At 39.4% G+C, this 24847-nt stretch overlaps 1 protein-coding gene across 1 annotated transcript in view; it reads left to right on the top strand.

Moving 5' to 3' along the window:
• LOC118381542 (CUB and sushi domain-containing protein 2-like) overlaps positions 1 to 24847 on the top strand; it is a 1147246-nt gene that overhangs the window by 1047519 nt on the left and 74880 nt on the right. Inside the window, 2 exon segments of the mRNA XM_052473074.1 lie at positions 3114 to 3302; positions 24071 to 24244. Coding sequence (XP_052329034.1) covers positions 3114 to 3302; positions 24071 to 24244 — 363 coding nt within the window.

Genomic DNA, 24847 nt, shown 5'->3' with positions numbered 1-24847 from the left:
GGGTGGGTGGGTGGATGGGTGGGTGGGTGGGTGGGTGGGTGAATGGATGGGTGTTTTGGGAGGAGAAAGGATTGATGGATGGGTGTTTTGGGAGGAGAATGGATGGGTGGATGGGTGGGTGGGTGTTTTGGGAGGAGAATGGATGGGTGGATGGGTGGGTGGGTGGGTGAATGGATGGGTGGGTGGGTGGGTGGGTGTTTTGGGAGGAGAAAGGATGGATGGATGGGTGTTTTGGGAGGAGAATGGATGGGTGGATGGGTGGGTGGGTGGGTGGATGGGTGGGTGGGTGGGTGGGTGAATGGATGGGTGTTTTGGGAGGAGAAAGGATTGATGGATGGGTGTTTTGGGAGGAGAATGGATGGGTGGATGGGTGGGTGGGTGTTTTGGGAGGAGAATGGATGGGTGGATGGGTGGGTGGGTGTTTTGGGAGGAGAAAGGATTGATGGATGGGTGTTTTGGGAGGAGAAAGGATTGATGGATGGGTGGGTGGGTGTTTTGGGAGGAGAAAGGATTGATGGATGGGTGTTTTGGGAGGAGAAAGGATTGATGGATGGGTGGGTGGGTGTTTTGGGAGGAGAATGGATGGGTGGATGGGTGAATGGATGGGTGTTTTGGGAGGAGAAAGGATTGATGGATGGGTGTTTTGGGAGGAGAAAGTATTGATGGATGGGTGTTTTGGGAGGAGAGAGGATTGATGGATGGGTGGATGGGTGTTTTGGGAGGAGAAAGGTTGATGGATGGGTGTTTTGGGAGGAGAATGGATGGGTGGATGGGTGGGTGGGTGGGTGGATGGGTGGGTGGGTGGGTGGGTGAATGGATGGGTGTTTTGGGAGGAGAAAGGATTGATGGATGGGTGTTTTGGGAGGAGAATGGATGGGTGGATGGGTGGGTGGGTGTTTTGGGAGGAGAATGGATGGGTGGATGGGTGGGTGGGTGTTTTGGGAGGAGAAAGGATTGATGGATGGGTGTTTTGGGAGGAGAAAGGATTGATGGATGGGTGGGTGGGTGGGTGTTTTGGGAGGAGAAAGGATTGATGGATGGGTGTTTTGGGAGGAGAAAGGATTGATGGATGGGTGTTTTGGGAGGAGAATGGATGGGTGGATGGGTGGGTGGGTGGGTGGGTGGGTGGGTGGGTGGGTGGGTGAATGGATGGGTGGGTGGGTGGGTGGGTGTTTTGGGAGGAGAAAGGATGGATGGATGGGTGTTTTGGGAGGAGAATGGATGGGTGGATGGGTGGGTGGGTGGGTGGATGGGTGGGTGGGTGGGTGGGTGGGTGAATGGATGGGTGTTTTGGGAGGAGAAAGGATTGATGGATGGGTGTTTTGGGAGGAGAATGGATGGGTGGATGGGTGGGTGGGTGTTTTGGGAGGAGAATGGATGGGTGGATGGGTGGGTGGGTGTTTTGGGAGGAGAAAGGATGGGTGTTTTGGGAGGAGAAAGGATTGATGGATGGGTGTTTTGGGAGGAGAAAGGATTGATGGATGGGTGGGTGGGTGTTTTGGGAGGAGAATGGATGGGTGGATGGGTGAATGGATGGGTGTTTTGGGAGGAGAAAGGATTGATGGATGGGTGTTTTGGGAGGAGAAAGGTTTGATGGATGTGTGGATGGGTGTTTTGGGAGGAGAAAGGTTGATGGATGGGTGTTTTGGGAGGAGAAAGGTTGATGGATGGGTGTTTTGGGAGGAGAAAGGATTGATGGATGGGTGTTTTGGGAGGAGAAAGGTTGATGGATGGGTGTTTTGGGAGGAGAAAGGATTGATGGATGGGTGTTTTGGGAGGAGAAAGGTTGATGGATGGGTGGGTGTTTTGGGAGGAGAAAGGATTGATGGATGGGTGGATGGGTGTTTTGGGAGGAGAAAGGTTGATGGGTGGGTGTTTTGGGAGGAGAAAGGTTGATGGTGGCTCATTTCCTCCCAGTGAAAGGTGTAAACAGCTCCCTGCCTCATACAGCCCATATGTACAGTATGTTGAAGTGTGTGTGTGTGTGTGTTCCAGCTTGTATACACACACGAGCATTTCTTAAATCTCCTCTTATCTGACCCCCTCACCCTGACCCCCTCTCTCTGCCCCCCTTCCACCTGACCCCCATCTGACCCCTTCCATCTGACCCCCTTCACCCGCCCCCTTCCTCCCAACCCCCTCTATCTGACCCCTCCCTCTGACCCCTCCCTATGACCCCCCTCTGACCCCCTCCATTTAAACCCCTTCCCTCTGACCCCTTCCCTCTGGCCCCCTTCATCTGCCCCCTTCCATCTGACCCCCTCTATCTGACCCCCCCCCGACCCCTCCCTCCGACCCCCTCCACCTGACCCCTCCCTCTGACCTCCTCCCTCTAACCCCCTCTCTCTGACCACCTCCCTCTAAGCCCCTCCCTCTGACCTCCTCCCTCTGACCCCCTCCCTCTGACCTCCTCCCTCCGACCCCCTCCCTCTGACCCCCTCCCTCGGACCCCATCCCTCTGACCCCTCCCTCCAACCCCCTCCCTCTGACCCCCTCCCTCTGACCCCCTCCATCTGACCCCCTCCCTCTGACCCCCCTCCGACCCCCCCCTATGACCCCTCCATCTGACCCCCTCCATCTGACCCCCTCCCTCCGACCCCCTCCCTCTGACCCCCTCCCTCTGACCCCCTCCACCTGACCCCTCCCTCTGACCCCCTCCCCTGACCCCCTCCCTCCGGCCTCCTCCCTCTGACCCCTCCCTCTGACCCCCTCTCTCTGACCCCCTCTCTCTGACCCCCTCCATCTGACCCCCTCCATCTGACCCCTCCCTCTGACCCCCTCCCTCCGACCCCCTCCCTCTGACCCCCTCCCTCTGACCCCCTCACTCTGACCCCCTCCATCCGACCCCCTCCATCTGACCCCCTCCATCTGACCCCCTCCATCTGACCCCTCCCTCCGACCCCCTCCCTCTGACCCCTCCCCTGACCCCCTCCCTCCGGCCTCCTCCCTCTGACCCCTCCCTCTGACCCCCTCTCTCTGACCCCCTCCATCTGACCCCCTCCCTCTGACCCCCTCCCTCCGACCCCCTCCCTCTGACCCCCTCCCTCTGACCCCCTCCCTCCGACCCCCTCCCTCTGACTCCCTCACTCTGACCCCCTCCCTCTGTCCTCTAGTTGTGAACTGCACAGAGCCAGGTCACGTGGAGGACAGCGTCAGACAGGTGACATCTGAAGGCCCTGGTCGTTACAGCTTCCAGACCTCCGTGTCCTACCGCTGTAACCCTGGTTACTACCTACTGGGAACCAGCACTCTGTCCTGCCAGGGAGACGGCACCTGGGATAGAACACTGCCCAAGTGTCTGTGTGAGTACCAGATACACACACCATGTGATATTAACACACACCATGTGATATTAACACACACCATGTGATATTAACACACACACACCATGAGATATTAACACACACCATGTGATATTAACACACACCATGTGATATTAACACACACCATGAGATATTAACACACACCATGAGATATTAACACACACCATGAGATATTAACACACACCATGAGATATTAACACACACCATGTGATATTAACACACACCATGAGATATTAACACACACCATGTGATATTAACACACACCATGAGATATTAACACACACCATGAGATATTAACACACACCATGTGATATTAACACACACCATGAGATATTAACACACACCATGTGATATTAACACACACCATGTGATATTAACACACACCATGAGATATTAACACACACCATGTGATATTAACACACACCATGTGATATTAACACACACCATGAGATATTAACACACACCATGAGATATTAACACACACCATGAGATATTAACACACACCATGAGATATTAACACACACCATGAGATATTAACACACACCATGAGATATTAACACACACCATGAGATATTAACACACACCATGAGATATTAACACACACCATGAGATATTAACACACACCATGAGATATTAACACACACCATGAGATATTAACACACACCATGAGATATTAACACACACCATGTGATATTAACACACACCATGAGATATTAACACACACCATGAGATATTAACACACACCATGAGATATTAACACACACCATGTGATATTAACACACACACATGAGATATTAACACACACCATGAGATATTAACACACACCATGTGATATTAACACACACCATGAGATATTAACACACACCATGAGATATTAACACACACCATGAGATATTAACACACACCATGAGATATTAACACACACCATGAGATATTAACACACACCATGAGATATTAACACACACCATGAGATATTAACACACACCATGAGATATTAACACACACCATGAGATATTAACACACACCATGAGATATTAACACACACCATGAGATATTAACACACACCATGAGATATTAACACACACCATGAGATATTAACACACACCATGAGATATTAACACACACCATGAGATATTAACACACACCATGAGATATTAACACACACCATGAGATATTAACACACACCATGAGATATTAACACACACCATGTGATATTAACACACACACCATGAGATATTAACACACACCATGAGATATTAACACACACCATGAGATATTAACACACACCATGAGATATTAACACACACCATGTGATATTAACACACACACACCATGAGATATTAACACACACCATGAGATATTAACACACACCATGAGATATTAACACACACCATGAGATATTAACACACACCATGAGATATTAACACACACACACACCATGTGATATTAACACACACCATGAGATATTAACACACACCATGAGATATTAACACACACCATGAGATATTAACACACACCATGAGATATTAACACACACCATGAGATATTAACACACACCATGAGATATTAACACACACCATGAGATATTAACACACACCATGAGATATTAACACACACCATGTGATATTAACACACACCATGTGATATTAACACACACCATGAGATATTAACACACACCATGAGATATTAACACACACCATGTGATATTAACACACACCATGAGATATTAACACACACCATGTGATATTAACACACACCATGAGATATTAACACACACCATGAGATATTAACACACACCATGAGATATTAACACACACACCATGAGATATTAACACACACCATGAGATATTAACACACACCATGAGATATTAACACACACCATGTGATATTAACACACACACCATGAGATATTAACACACACCATGAGATATTAACACACACCATGAGATATTAACACACACCATGAGATATTAACACACACCATGAGATATTAACACACACCATGAGATATTAACACACACCATGAGATATTAACACACACCATGAGATATTAACACACACCATGAGATATTAACACACACATGAGATATTAACACACACCATGAGATATTAACACACACACACCATGAGATATTAACACACACACATGAGATATTAACACACACACCATGAGATATTAACACACACCATGAGATATTAACACACACCATGAGATATTAACACACACCATGAGATATTAACACACACACACCATGAGATATTAACACACACCATGAGATATTAACACACACCATGTGATATTAACACACACCATGAGATATTAACACACACCATGAGATATTAACACACACACACACACCATGAGATATTAACACACACCATGAGATATTAACACACACCATGAGATATTAACACACACCATGAGATATTAACACACACCATGAGATATTAACACACACCATGAGATATTAACACACATGAGATATTAACACACACCATGAGATATTAACACACACCATGAGATATTAACACACACCATGAGATATTAACACACACCATGTGATATTAACACACACACCATGAGATATTAACACACACCATGAGATATTAACACACACCATGAGATATTAACACACACCATGAGATATTAACACACACCATGAGATATTAACACACACCATGAGATATTAACACACACCATGAGATATTAACACACACACCATGAGATATTAACACACACCATGAGATATTAACACACACCATGAGATATTAACACACACCATGAGATATTAACACACACCATGAGATATTAACACACACCATGAGATATTAACACACACCATGAGATATTAACACACACCATGAGATATTAACACACACCATGAGATATTAACACACACCATGTGATATTAACACACACCATGAGATATTAACACACACCATGAGATATTAACACACACCATGAGATATTAACACACACCATGAGATATTAACACACACACACATGAGATATTAACACACACCATGAGATATTAACACACACCATGAGATATTAACACACACCATGTGATATTAACACACACCATGAGATATTAACACACACCATGTGATATTAACACACACCATGAGATATTAACACACACCATGTGATATTAACACACACACCATGAGATATTAACACACACCATGAGATATTAACACACACCATGAGATATTAACACACACCATGAGATATTAACACACACCATGTGATATTAACACACACCATGAGATATTAACACACACCATGAGATATTAACACACACCATGAGATATTAACACACACCATGAGATATTAACACACACACACCATGTGATATTAACACACACCATGAGATATTAACACACACCATGAGATATTAACACACACCATGAGATATTAACACACACCATGAGATATTAACACACACCATGTGATATTAACACACACACCATGAGATATTAACACACACCATGTGATATTAACACACACCATGAGATATTAACACACACCATGAGATATTAACACACACACATGAGATATTAACACACACCATGAGATATTAACACACACCATGAGATATTAACACACACCATGAGATATTAACACACACCATGTGATATTAACACACATGAGATATTAACACACCATGAGATATTAACACACACCATGAGATATTAACACACACCATGAGATATTAACACACACCATGAGATATTAACACACACCATGAGATATTAACACACACCATGAGATATTAACACACACCATGAGATATTAACACACACACACACCATGAGATATTAACACACACCATGTGATATTAACACACACCATGAGATATTAACACACACCATGTGATATTAACACACACCATGAGATATTAACACACACCATGAGATATTAACACACACCATGAGATATTAACACACACCATGAGATATTAACACACACCATGAGATATTAACACACACCATGAGATATTAACACACACCATGAGATATTAACACACACCATGAGATATTAACACACACCATGAGATATTAACACACACCATGTGATATTAACACACACCATGAGATATTAACACACACCATGTGATATTAACACACACCATGAGATATTAACACACACCATGAGATATTAACACACACACATGAGATATTAACACACACACCATGAGATATTAACACACACCATGAGATATTAACACACACCATGAGATATTAACACACACCATGTGATATTAACACACACCATGAGATATTAACACACACCATGAGATATTAACACACACCATGTGATATTAACACACACCATGAGATATTAACACACACCATGTGATATTAACACACACACCATGAGATATTAACACACACCATGAGATATTAACACACACCATGAGATATTAACACACACACATGAGATATTAACACACACCATGAGATATTAACACACACCATGAGATATTAACACACCACACACACCATGAGATATTAACACACACATGAGATATTAACACACACCATGAGATATTAACACACACCATGAGATATTAACACACACCATGAGATATTAACACACACCATGAGATATTAACACACACCATGAGATAGTAACACACACCATGAGATATTAACACACACCATGAGATATTAACACACACCATGAGATATTAACACACACACATGAGATATTAACACACACCATGAGATATTAACACACACACACCATGAGATATTAACACACACCATGAGATATTAACACACACACATATTAACACACACCATGAGATATTAACACACACCATGAGATATTAACACACACCATGAGATATTAACACACACCATGAGATATTAACACACACCATGAGATATTAACACACACCATGAGATATTAACACACACCATGAGATATTAACACACACACATGAGATATTAACACACACCATGAGATATTAACACACACCATGAGATATTAACACACACCATGAGATATTAACACACACCATGAGATATTAACACACACCATGTGATATTAACACACACCATGAGATATTAACACACACCATGAGATATTATGAGATATTAACACACACCATGAGATATTAACACACACCATGAGATATTAACACACACACACCATGTGATATTAACACACACCATGAGATATTAACACACACCATGAGATATTAACACACACCATGAGATATTAACACACACCATGAGATATTAACACACACCATGAGATATTAACACACACCATGAGATATTAACACACACCATGAGATATTAACACACACCATGAGATATTAACACACACCATGAGATATTAACACACACCATGAGATATTAACACACACACCATGAGATATTAACACACACCATGAGATATTAACACACACATGAGATATTAACCATGAGATATTAACACACACCATGAGATATTAACACACACCATGAGATATTAACACACACCATGAGATATTAACACACACCATGAGATATTAACACACACCATGAGATATTAACACACACACATGAGATATTAACACACACCATGAGATATTAACACACACCATGAGATATTAACACACACCATGAGATATTAACACACACCATGAGATATTAACCACACCATGAGATATTAACACACACCATGAGATATTAACACACACCATGAGATATTAACACACACCATGAGATATTAACACACACCATGAGATATTAACACACACCATGTGATATTAACACACACCATGAGATATTAACACACACCATGAGATATTAACACACACATGAGATATTAACACACACCATGAGATATTAACACACACCATGAGATATTAACACACACCATGAGATATTAACACACACCATGAGATATTAACACACACCATGAGATATTAACACACACCATGAGATATTAACACACACCATGAGATATTAACACACACCATGAGATATTAACACACACCATGAGATATTAACACACACCATGAGATATTAACACACACCATGAGATATTAACACACACCATGAGATATTAACACACACCATGAGATATTAACACACACCATGAGATATTAACACACACCATGAGATATTAACACACACCATGAGATATTAACACACACCATGAGATATTAACACACACCATGAGATATTAACACACACCATGAGATATTAACACACACCATGAGATATTACACACACCATGAGATATTAACACACACCATGAGATATTAACACACACCATGAGATATTAACACACACCATGAGATATTAACACACACCATGAGATATTAACACACACCATGAGATATTAACACACACCATGAGATATTAACACACACCATGAGATATTAACACACACCATGAGATATTAACACACACCATGAGATATTAACACACACACCATGTGATATTAACACACACCATGAGATATTAACACACACCATGAGATATTAACACACACCATGAGATATTAACACACACCATGAGATATTAACACACACCATGAGATATTAACACACACACACACACCATGAGATATTAACACACACCATGAGATATTAACACACACCATGAGATATTAACACACACCATGAGATATTAACACACACCATGATGAGATATTAACACACACCATGAGATATTAACACACACCATGAGATATTAACACACACCATGAGATATTAACACACACCATGAGATATTAACACACACCATGAGATATTAACACACACCATGAGATATTAACACACACCATGAGATATTAACACACACACATGAGATATTAACACACACCATGAGATATTAACACACACCATGAGATATTAACACACACCATGAGATATTAACACACACCATGAGATATTAACACACACCATGAGATATTAACACACACCATGAGATATTAACACACACCATGAGATATTAACACACACCATGAGATATTAACACACACCATGAGATATTAACACACACCATGAGATATTAACACACACCATGAGATATTAACACACACCATGAGATATTAACACACACCATGAGATATTAACACACACCATGAGATATTAACACACACCATGATATATTATATTAACACACACCATGAGATATTAACACACACCATGAGATATTAACACACACCATGAGATATTAACACACACCATGAGATATTAACACACACCATGAGATATTAACACACACCATGAGATATTAACACACACCATGAGATATTAACACACACACCATGAGATATTAACACACACCATGAGATATTAACACACACCATGAGATATTAACACACACCATGAGATATTAACACACACCATGAGATATTAACACACACACCATGAGATATTAACACACACCATGAGATATTAACACACACCATGAGATATTAACACACACCATGAGATATTAACACACACCATGAGATATTAACACACACCATGAGATATTAACACACACCATGAGATATTAACACACACCATGAGATATTAACACACACCATGAGATATTAACACACACACCATGAGATATTAACACACACCATGAGATATTAACACACACCATGAGATATTAACACACACCATGAGATATTAACACACACCATGAGATATTAACACACACCATGAGATATTAACACACACCATGATATTAACACACACCATGAGATATTAACACACACCATGAGATATTAACACACACCATGAGATATTAACACACACCATGAGATATTAACACACACATGAGATATTAACATGAGATATTAACACACACCATGAGATATTAACACACACCATGAGATATTAACACACACCATGAGATATTAACACACACCATGTGATATTAACACACACCATGTGATATTAACACACACCATGAGATATTAACACACACCATGAGATATTAACACACACCATGAGATATTAACACACACCATGAGATATTAACACACACCATGAGATATTAACACACACCATGAGATATTAACACACACCATGAGATATTAACACACACCATGAGATATTAACACACACCATGAGATATTAACACACACCATGAGATATTAACACACACCATGAGATATTAACACACACCATGAGATATTAACACACACACACCATGAGATATTAACACACACCATGAGATATTAACACACACCATGAGATATTAACACACACCATGAGATATTAACACACACCATGAGATATTAACACACACCATGAGATATTAACACACACCATGAGATATTAACACACACCATGAGATATTAACACACACCATGTGATATTAACACACACCATGTGATATTAACACACACCATGAGATATTAACACACACCATGAGATATTAACACACACCATGAGATATTAACACACACCATGAGATATTAACACACACCATGAGATATTAACACACACCATGAGATATTAACACACACACATGAGATATTAACACACACCATGAGATATTAACACACACCATGAGATATTAACACACACCATGAGATATTAACACACACCATGTGATATTAACACACACCATGAGATATTAACACACACCATGAGATATTAACACACACCATGAGATATTAACACACACCATGTGATATTAACACACACCATGAGATATTAACACACACACACACCATGAGATATTAACACACACCATGAGATATTAACACACACCATGAGATATTAACACACACCATGAGATATTAACACACACCATGTGATATTAACACACACCATGAGATATTAACACACACCATGAGATATTAACACACACCATGTGATATTAACACACACCATGAGATATTAACACACACCATGAGATATTAACACACACCATGTGATATTAACACACACCATGAGATATTAACACACACCATGAGATATTAACACACACCATGAGATATTAACACACACCATGAGATATTAACACACACCATGAGATATTAACACACACCATGAGATATTAACACACACCATGAGATATTAACACACACCATGAGATATTAACACACACCATGAGATATTAACACACACCATGAGATATTAACACACACCATGAGATATTAACACACACCATGTGATATTAACACACACCATGAGATATTAACACACACCATGAGATATTAACACACACCATGAGATATTAACACACACCATGAGATATTAACACACACCATGAGATATTAACACACACCATGAGATATTAACACACACCATGAGATATTAACACACACCATGAGATATTAACACACCATGAGATATTAACACACACCATGAGATATTAACACACACCATGTGATATTAACACACACCATGAGATATTAACACACACCATGAGATATTAACACACACCATGAGATATTAACACACACCATGAGATATTAACACACACCATGAGATATTAACACACACCATGAGATATTAACACACACCATGAGATATTAACACACACCATGTGATATTAACACACACCATGAGATATTAACACACACCATGAGATATTAACACACACCATGAGATATTAACACACACACCATGAGATATTAACACACACCATGAGATATTAACACACACCATGAGATATTAACACACACACATGAGATATTAACACACACCATGAGATATTAACACACACCACCATGAGATATTAACACACACCATGAGATATTAACACACACCATGAGATATTAACACACACCATGAGATATTAACACACACCATGAGATATTAACACACACACCATGAGATATTAACACACACCATGAGATATTAACACACACCATGAGATATTAACACACACCATGAGATATTAACACACACCATGAGATATTAACACACACCATGAGATATTAACACACACCATGAGATATTAACACACACCATGAGATATTAACACACACCATGAGATATTAACACACACCATGAGATATTAACACACACCATGAGATATTAACACACACCATGAGATATTAACACACACCATGAGATATTAACACACACCATGAGATATTAACACACACCATGAGATATTAACACACACCATGAGATATTAACACACACCATGAGATATTAACACACACCATGAGATATTAACACACACCATGAGATATTAACACACACCATGAGATATTAACACACACCATGAGATATTAACACACACCATGAGATATTAACACACACCATGAGATATTAACACACACCATGAGATATTAACACACACCATGAGATATTAACACACACCATGAGATATTAACACACACCATGAGATATTAACACACACACATGAGATATTAACACACACCATGAGATATTAACACACACCATGAGATATTAACACACACCATGAGATATTAACACACACCATGAGATATTAACACACACCATGAGATATTAACACACACCATGAGATATTAACACACACCATGAGATATTAACACACACCATGAGATATTAACACACACCATGAGATATTAACACACACCATGAGATATTAACACACACCATGAGATATTAACACACACCATGAGATATTAACACACACCATGAGATATTAACACACACCATGAGATATTAACACACACCATGAGATATTAACACACACCATGAGATATTAACACACACCATGAGATATTAACACACACCATGTGATATTAACACACACCATGAGATATTAACACACACCATGAGATATTAACACACACCATGAGATATTAACACACATATTAACACACACATGAGATATTAACACACACCATGTATTAACACACACCATGATATTAACACACACCATGAGATATTAACACACACCATGAGATATTAACACACACCATGAGATATTAACACACACCATGAGATATTAACACACACCATGAGATATTAACACACACCATGAGATATTAACACACACACACATGAGATATTAACACACACACATGAGATATTAACACACACCATGAGATATTAACACACACCATGAGATATTAACACACACCATGAGATATTAACACACACCATGAGATATTAACACACACACACCATGAGATATTAACACACACCATGAGATATTAACACACACCATGAGATATTAACACACACCATGAGATATTAACACACACCATGAGATATTAACACACACCATGAGATATTAACACACACCATGAGATATTAACACACACCATGAGATATTAACACACACCATGAGATATTAACACACACCATGAGATATTAACACACACCATGAGATATTAACACACACCATGTGATATTAACACACCATGTGATATTAACACACACCATGAGATATTAACACACACCATGAGATATTAACACACACACACACCATGAGATATTAACACACACCATGAGATATTAACACACACCATGAGATATTAACACACACCATGAGATATTAACACACACCATGAGATATTAACACACACCATGTGATATTAACACACACCATGAGATATTAACACACACCATGAGATATTAACACACACCATGAGATATTAACACACACCATGAGATATTAACACACACCATGAGATATTAACACACACCATGAGATATTAACACACACCATGAGATATTAACACACACCATGAGATATTAACACACACCATGAGATATTAACACACACCATGAGATATTAACACACACCATGAGATATTAACACACACCATGAGATATTAACACACACCATGAGATATTAACACACACCATGAGATATTAACACACACCATGAGATATTAACACACACCATGTGATATTAACACACACCATGTGATATTAACACACACCATGAGATATTAACACACACCATGAGATATTAACATTAACACACCATGAGATATTAACACACACCATGAGATATTAACACACACCATGAGATATTAACACACACCATGAGATATTAACACACACCATGAGATATTAACACACACCATGAGATATTAACACACACCATGAGATATTAACACACACCATGAGATATTAACACACACACATGAGATATTAACACACACCATGAGATATTAACACACACCATGAGATATTAACACACACCATGAGATATTAACACACACCATGAGATATTAACACACACCATGAGATATTAACACACACACCATGAGATATTAACACACACACATGAGATATTAACACACACCATGAGATATTAACACACACCATGAGATATTAACACACACCATGAGATATTAACACACACCATGAGATATTAACACACACCATGAGATATTAACACACACCATGAGATATTAACACACACCATGAGATATTAACACACACCATGAGATATTAACACACACCATGAGATATTAACACACACCATGAGATATTAACACACACCATGAGATATTAACACACACCATGAGATATTAACACACACCATGAGATATTAACACACACCATGAGATATTAACACACACCATGAGATATTAACACACACCATGAGATATTAACACACACCATGTGATATTAACACACACCATGAGATATTAACACACACCATGAGATATTAACACACACCATGAGATATTAACACACACACCATGAGATATTAACACACACCATGAGATATTAACACACACCATGAGATATTAACACACACACGATGAGATATTAACACACACCATGAGATATTAACACACACCATGAGATATTAACATGTGATATTAACACACCATGAGATATTAACACACACCATGAGATATTAACACACACCATGAGATATTAACACACACCATGTGATATTAACACACACCATGAGATATTAACACACACCATGAGATATTAACACACACCATGAGATATTAACACACACCATGAGATATTAACACACACCATGAGATATTAACACACACCATGTGATATTAACACACACCATGAGATATTAACACACACCATGAGATATTAACACACACCATGAGATATTAACACACACCATGAGATATTAACACACACCATGAGATATTAACACACACCATGAGATATTAACACACACCATGAGATATTAACACACACATGAGATATTAACCATGAGATATTAACACACACCATGAGATATTAACACACACCATGAGATATTAACACACACCATGAGATATTAACACACACCATGAGATATTAACACACACCATGAGATATTAACACACACCATGAGATATTAACACACACCATGAGATATTAACACACACCATGTGATATTAACACACACACACCATGAGATATTAACACACACCATGAGATATTAACACACACCATGAGATATTAACACACACCATGAGATATTAACACACACCATGAGATATTAACACACACCATGAGATATTAACACACACCATGAGATATTAACACACACACATGAGATATTAACACACACCATGTGATATTAACACACACACACACCATGAGATATTAACACACACCATGAGATATTAACACACACCATGTGATATTAACACACACCATGAGATATTAACACACACCATGAGATATTAACACACACATGAGATATTAACACACACCATGAGATATTAACACACACCATGAGATATTAACACACACCATGAGATATTAACACACACCATGAGATATTAACACACACACCATGAGATATTAACACACACCATGTGATATTAACACACACACCATGAGATATTAACACACACCATGAGATATTAACACACACCATGAGATATTAACACACACCATGAGATATTAACACACACACCATGAGATATTAACACACACCATGAGATATTAACACACACCATGTGATATTAACACACACCATGAGATATTAACACACACCATGAGATATTAACACACACCATGAGATATTAACACACACCATGAGATATTAACACACACCATGTGATATTAACACACACCATGAGATATTAACACACACCATGAGATATTAACACACACCATGAGATATTAACACACACCATGAGATATTAACACACACCATGAGATATTAACACACACACACCATGAGATATTAACACACACACATGAGATATTAACACACACCATGAGATATTAACACACACCATGAGATATTAACACACACCATGAGATATTAACACACACCATGAGATATTAACACACACCATGAGATATTAACACACACCATGAGATATTAACACACACCATGAGATATTAACACACACCATGAGATATTAACACACACCATGAGATATTAACACACACCATGAGATATTAACACACACCATGAGATATTAACACACACCATGAGATATTAACACACACCATGAGATATTAACACACACCATGAGATATTAACACACACCATGTGATATTAACACACACCATGAGATATTAACACACACCATGTGATATTAACACACACCATGTGATATTAACACACACCATGAGATATTAACACACACCATGAGATATTAACACACACCATGAGATATTAACACACACCATGAGATATTAACACACACCATGAGATATTAACACACACCATGAGATATTAACACACACCATGAGATATTAACACACACACCATGAGATATTAACACACACCATGTGATATTAACACACACCATGAGATATTAACACACACCATGAGATATTAACACACACCATGAGATATTAACACACACCATGAGATATTAACACACACACACATGAGATATTAACACACACCATGTGATATTAACACACACCATGAGATATTAACACACACCATGAGATATTATGTGATATTAACACACACCATGAGATATTAACACACACCACACCATGAGATATTAACACACACCATGAGATATTAACACACACCATGAGATATTAACACACACCATGAGATATTAACACACACCATGAGATATTAACACACACACCATGAGATATTAACACACACCATGAGATATTAACACACACCATGAGATATTAACACACACACCATGAGATATTAACACACACCATGAGATATTAACACACACCATGAGATATTAACACACACCATGAGATATTAACACACACCATGAGATATTAACACACACCATGAGATATTAACACACACCATGAGATATTAACACACACCATGAGATATTAACACACACCATGAGATATTAACACACACCATGTGATATTAACACACACACACACACCATGAGATATTAACACACACCATGAGATATTAACACACACCATGAGATATTAACACACACACCATGAGATATTAACACACACCATGAGATATTAACACACACCATGAGATATTAACACACACCATGAGATATTAACACACACACACCATGAGATATTAACACACACCATGAGATATTAACACACACCATGAGATATTAACACACACCATGAGATATTAACACACACCATGAGATATTAACACACACCATGAGATATTAACACACACACCATGAGATATTAACACACACCATGAGATATTAACACACACCATGAGATATTAACACACACCATGTGATATTAACACACACCATGAGATATTAACACACACCATGAGATATTAACACACACCATGAGATATTAACACACACCATGAGATATTAACACACACCATGAGATATTAACACACACCATGAGATATTAACACACACCATGTGATATTAACACACACACACACCATGAGATATTAACACACACCATGAGATATTAACACACACCATGAGATATTAACACACACCATGAGATATTAACACACACCATGTGATATTAACACACACACACACCATGAGATATTAACACACACCATGAGATATTAACACACACCATGTGATATTAACACACACCATGAGATATTAACACACACCATGAGATATTAACACACACCATGAGATATTAACACACACGCTTGTGGTTTAAAATACACTGCTATGTGCCCCAGTGCTCCTGTAAAGGCTGCACCCAGACACTGTTTGATGTTCTTTCCCAGAAGGCCTTACTTCAGGAGAACTGTAGGAAGATTGTTACAGTAATTACATTGATTATACCTGGTAGAACAGGTAAGCCAGGTATATTTACTAGGCTTGTTCAGGTAGAACAGGTAAACCAGGTATATTTACTAGGCTTGTTCAGGAAGAACAGGTAAACCAGGTATATTTACTAGGCTTGTTCAGGTAGAACAGATAAACCAGGTATATTTACTAGGCTTGTTCAGGTAGAACAGGTAAACCAGGTATATTTACTAGGCTTGTTCAGGTAGAACAGGTAAACCAGGTATATTTACTAGGCTTGTTCAGGTAGAACAGGTAAACCAGGTATATTTACTAGGCTTGTTCAGGTAGAACAGGTAAACCAGGTATATTTTCTAGGCTTGTTCAGGTAGAACAGGTAAACCAGATATATTTACTTGGCTTGTTCAGGTAGAACAGATAAACCAGGTATATTTACTTGGCTTGTTCAGGTAGAACAGGTAAACCAGGTATATTTACTTGGCTTGTTCAGGTAGAACAGGTAAACCAGGTATATTTACTAGGCTTGTTCAGGTAGAACAGGTAAACCAGGTATATTTACTAGGCTTGTTCAGGTAGAACAGGTAAACCAGGTATATTTACTTGGCTTGTTCAGGTAGAACAGGTAAACCAGGTATATTTACTAGGCTTGTTCAGGTAAACCAGGTATATTTACTAGGCTTGTTCAGGTAGAACAGGTAAGCCAGGTATATTTACTAGGCTTGTTCAGGTAAACCAGGTATATTTACTAGCCTTGTTCAGGTAAACCAGGTATATTTACTAGGCTTGTTCAGGTAAACCAGGTATATTTACTAGGCTTGTTCAGGTAAACCAGGTATATTTACTAGGCTTGTTCAGGTAGAACAGGTAAACCAGGTATATTTACTAGGCTTGTTCAGGTAGAACAGGTAAACCAGGTATATTTACTAGGCTTGTTAAGGAAGAACAGGTAAACCAGGTATATTTACTAGGCTTGTTCAGGTAGAAGAGGTAAACCAGGTATATTTACTAGGCTTGTTAAGGAAGAACAGGTAAACCAGGTATATTTACTAGGCTTGTTCAGGTAGAACAGATAAACCAGGTATATTTACTAGGCTTGTTCAGGTAGAACAGGTAAACCAGGTATATTTACTAGGCTTGTTCAGGTAGAACAGATAAACCAGGTATATTTACTAGGCTTGTTCAGGTAGAACAGGTAAACCAGGTATATTTACTAGGCTTGTTCAGGTAGAACATTTAAGCCAGGTATATTTACTAGGCTTGTTCAGGAAGAACGGGTAAACCAGGTATATTTACTAGGCTTGTTCAGGTAGAACAGGTAAACCAGGTATATTTACTTGGCTTGTTCAGGTAGAACAGGTAAACCAGGTATATTTACTAGGCTTGTTCAGGTAGAACAGGTAAACCAGGTATATTTACTAGGCTTGTTCAGGTAGAACAGGTAAACCAGGTATATTTACTAGGCTTGTTCAGGTAGAACAGATAAACCAGGTATATTTACTTGGCTTGTTTAGGTAGAACAGGTAAACCAGGTATATTTACTAGGCTTGTTCAGGTAGAACAGGTAAACCAGGTATATTTACTAGGCTTGTTCACGTAGAACAGGTAAACCAGGTATATTTACTAGGCTTGTTCAGGTAGAACAGGTAAACCAGGTATATTTACTAGGCTTGTTCAGGTAAACCAGGTATATTTACTAGGCTTGTTCAGGTAGAACAGGTAAACCAGGTATATTTACTAGGCTTGTTCAGGTAGAACAGGTAAACCAGGTATATTTACTAGGCTTGTTCAGGTAGAACAGGTAAGCCAGGTATATTTACTAGGCTTGTTCAGGTAGAACAGGTAAACCAGGTATATTTACTAGGCTTGTTCAGGTAGAACAGGTAAACCAGGTATATTTACTAGGCTTGTTCAGGCAGAACAGGTAAACCAGGTATATTTACTAGGCTTGTTCAGGAAGAACAGGTAAACCAGGTATATTTACTAGGCTTGTTCAGGTAGAACAGGTAAACCAGGTATATTTACTAGGCTTGTTCAGGTAGAACATTTAAGCCAGGTATATTTACTAGGCTTGTTCAGGAAGAACAGGTAAACCAGGTATATTTACTAGGCTTGTTCAGGTAGAACAGATAAACCAGGTATATTTACTAGGCTTGTTCAGGTAGAACAGGTAAACCAGGTATATTTACTTGGCTTGTTCAGGTAGAACAGGTAAACCAGGTATATTTACTAGGCTTGTTCAGGTAGAACAGGTAAACCAGGTATATTTACTAGGCTTGTTCAGGTAGAACAGGTAAACCAGGTATATTTACTAGGCTTGTTCAGGCAGAACAGGTAAACCAGGTATATTTACTAGGCTTGTTCAGGAAGAACAGGTAAACCAGGTATATTTACTAGGCTTGTTCAGGTAGAACAGGTAAACCAGGTATATTTACTAGGCTTGTTCAGGTAGAACATTTAAGCCAGGTATATTTACTAGGCTTGTTCAGGAAGAACAGGTAAACCAGGTATATTTACTAGGCTTGTTCAGGAAGAACAGGTAAACCAGGTATATTTACTAGGCTTGTTCAGGTAAACCAGGTATATTTACTTGGCTTGTTCAGGTAGAACAGGTAAACCAGGTATATTTACTAGGCTTGTTCAGGTAGAACAGGTAAACCAGGTATATTTACTTGGCTTGTTCAGGTAGAACAGGTAAACCAGGTATATTTACTAGGCTTGTTCAGGTAGAACAGGTAAACCAGGTATATTTACTAGGCTTGTTCAGGTAGAACAGGTAAACCAGGTATATTTACTTGGCTTGTTCAGGTAGAACAGGTAAACCAGGTATATTTACTAGGCTTGTTCAGGTAGAACAGGTAAACCAGGTATATTTACTAGGCTTGTTCAGGTAGAACAGATAAACCAGGTATATTTACTTGGCTTGTTCAGGTAGAACAGGTAAACCAGGTATATTTACTAGGCTTGTTCAGGTAGAACAGGTAAACCAGGTATATTTACTAGGCTTGTTCAGGTAGAACAGATAAACCAGGTATATTTACTTGGCTTGTTCAGGTAGAACAGGTAAACCAGGTATATTTACTAGACTTGTTCAGGTAGAACAGGTAAACCAGGTATATTTACTAGGCTTGTTCACGTAGAACAGGTAAACCAGGTATATTTACTAGGCTTGTTCAGGTAGAACAGGTAAACCAGGTATATTTACTAGGCTTGTTCAGGTAGAACAGGTAAACCAGGTATATTTACTAGGTTTGTTCAGGTAAACCAGGTATATTTACTAGGCTTGTTCAGGTAGAACAGGTAAACCAGGTATATTTACTAGGCTTGTTCACGTAGAACAGGTAAACCAGGTATATTTACTAGGCTTGTTCAGGTAGAACAGGTAAACCAGGTATATTTACTAGGCTTGTTCAGGTAGAACAGGTAAACCAGGTATATTTACTAGGCTTGTTCAGGTAGAACAGGTAAACCAGGTATATTTACTAGGCTTGTTCAGGTAGAACAGGTAAACCAGGTATATTTACTTGGCTTGTTCAGGTAGAACAGGTAAACCAGGTATATTTACTAGGCTTGTTCAGGTAGAACAGGTAAACCAGGTATATTTACTAGGCTTGTTCAGGTAGAACAGGTAAACCAGGTATATTTACTTGGCTTGTTCAGGTAGAACAGGTAAACCAGGTATATTTACTAGGCTTGTTCAGGTAAACCAGGTATATTTACTAGGCTTGTTCAGGTAGAACAGGTAAACCAGGTATATTTACTAGGCTTGTTCAGGTAGAACAGGTAAACCAGGTATATTTACTAGGCTTGTTCAGGTAGAACAGGTAAACCAGGTATATTTACTAGGCTTGTTCAGGTAGAACAGGTAAACCAGGTATATTTACTAGGCTTGTTCAGGTAGAACAGGTAAACCAGGTATATTTACTAGGCTTGTTCAGGTAGAACAGGTAAACCAGGTATATTTACTAGGCTTGTTCTATATAAACCAGGTATATTTACTAGGCTTGTTCAGGTAGAACAGATAAACCAGGTATATTTACTAAGCTTGTTCAGGTAGAACAGGTAAACCAGGTATATTTACTAGGCTTGTTCAGGCAGAACAGGTAAACCAGGTATATTTACTAGGCTTGTTCAGGTAGAACAGGTAAACCAGGTATATTTACTAGGCTTGTTCAGGTAAACCAGGTATATTTACTAGGCTTGTTCAGGTAGAACAGGTAAACCAGGTATATTTACTAGGCTTGTTCAGGTAGAACAGGTAAACCAGGTATATTTACTAGGCTTGTTCAGGTAGAACAGGTAAACCAGGTATATTTACTAGGCTTGTTCAGGTAGAACAGGTAAACCAGGTATATTTACTAGGCTTGTTCAGGTAGAACAGGTAAACCAGGTATATTTACTAGGCTTGTTCAGGTAGAACAGGTAAACCAGGTATATTTACTAAGCTTGTTCAGGTAGAACAGGTAAACCAGGTATATTTACTAGGCTTGTTCAGGTAGAACAGATAAACCAGGTATATTTACTAAGCTTGTTCAGGTAGAACAGGTAAACCAGGTATATTTACTAGGCTTGTTCAGGTAGAACAGGTAAACCAGGTATATTTACTAGAAAATAGAAAATGTCAGCACAGAAATTGTAACAGTGGTCAGAATCGTTCTATGTTCTCTTCTGATTGGTCCATTTCTCTCTCTCCTCTCCTGTGATTGGTTAGTGGTGTTGTGCGACCGTCCCAGCATGCCCCCTTACGCCCAGATCTCCGGTGACCGTCGGACGGTGGGTTCGGTGATTCGGTTCAGCTGTATTGGACAGAGGTCGGTGATCGGTAACACAACACGCACGTGTCAGCTGGGTGGACAGTGGAGCGGCTCGTTACCACACTGCTCTGGTATGGAACACACACAGCGCACCACACACACACACACACACACACACACACACACACACACACACACACACACACACACACACACACACACACACACACACACACACACACACACACACACACACACACACACACACACACACACACACACACACACACACACACACACATCCTGTCTATATGAGATGTGTGGGCCTCAGAGCTGTCTATATGAGATGTGTGGTCCTCAGAGCTGTCTATATGAGATGTGTGGTCCTCAGAGCTGTCTATATGAGATGTGTGGGCCTCAGAGCTGTCTATATGAGATGTGTGGTCCTCAGAGCTGTCTATATGAGATGTGTGGGCCTCAGAGCTGTCTATATGAGATGTGTGGGCCTCAGAGCTGTCTATATGAGGAGATGTGTGGTCCTCAGAGCTGTCTATATGAGATGTGTGGTCCTCAGAGCTGTCTATATGAGATGTGTGGGCCTCAGAGCTGTCTATATGAGATGTGTGGGCCTCAGAGCTGTCTATATGAGATGTGTGGTCCTCAGAGCTGTCTATATGAGGAGATGTGTGGGCCTCAGAGCTGTCTATATGAGATGTGTGGGCCTCAGAGCTGTC

The sequence above is a fragment of the Oncorhynchus keta genome, chromosome 20, assembly GCF_023373465.1.
Source record: "Oncorhynchus keta strain PuntledgeMale-10-30-2019 chromosome 20, Oket_V2, whole genome shotgun sequence".
Classification (NCBI taxonomy): domain Eukaryota; kingdom Metazoa; phylum Chordata; class Actinopteri; order Salmoniformes; family Salmonidae; genus Oncorhynchus; species Oncorhynchus keta.
The sequence above is the reverse complement of the archived record's forward strand: the minus strand, read 5'-3'. Positions and strand labels throughout refer to the sequence as shown.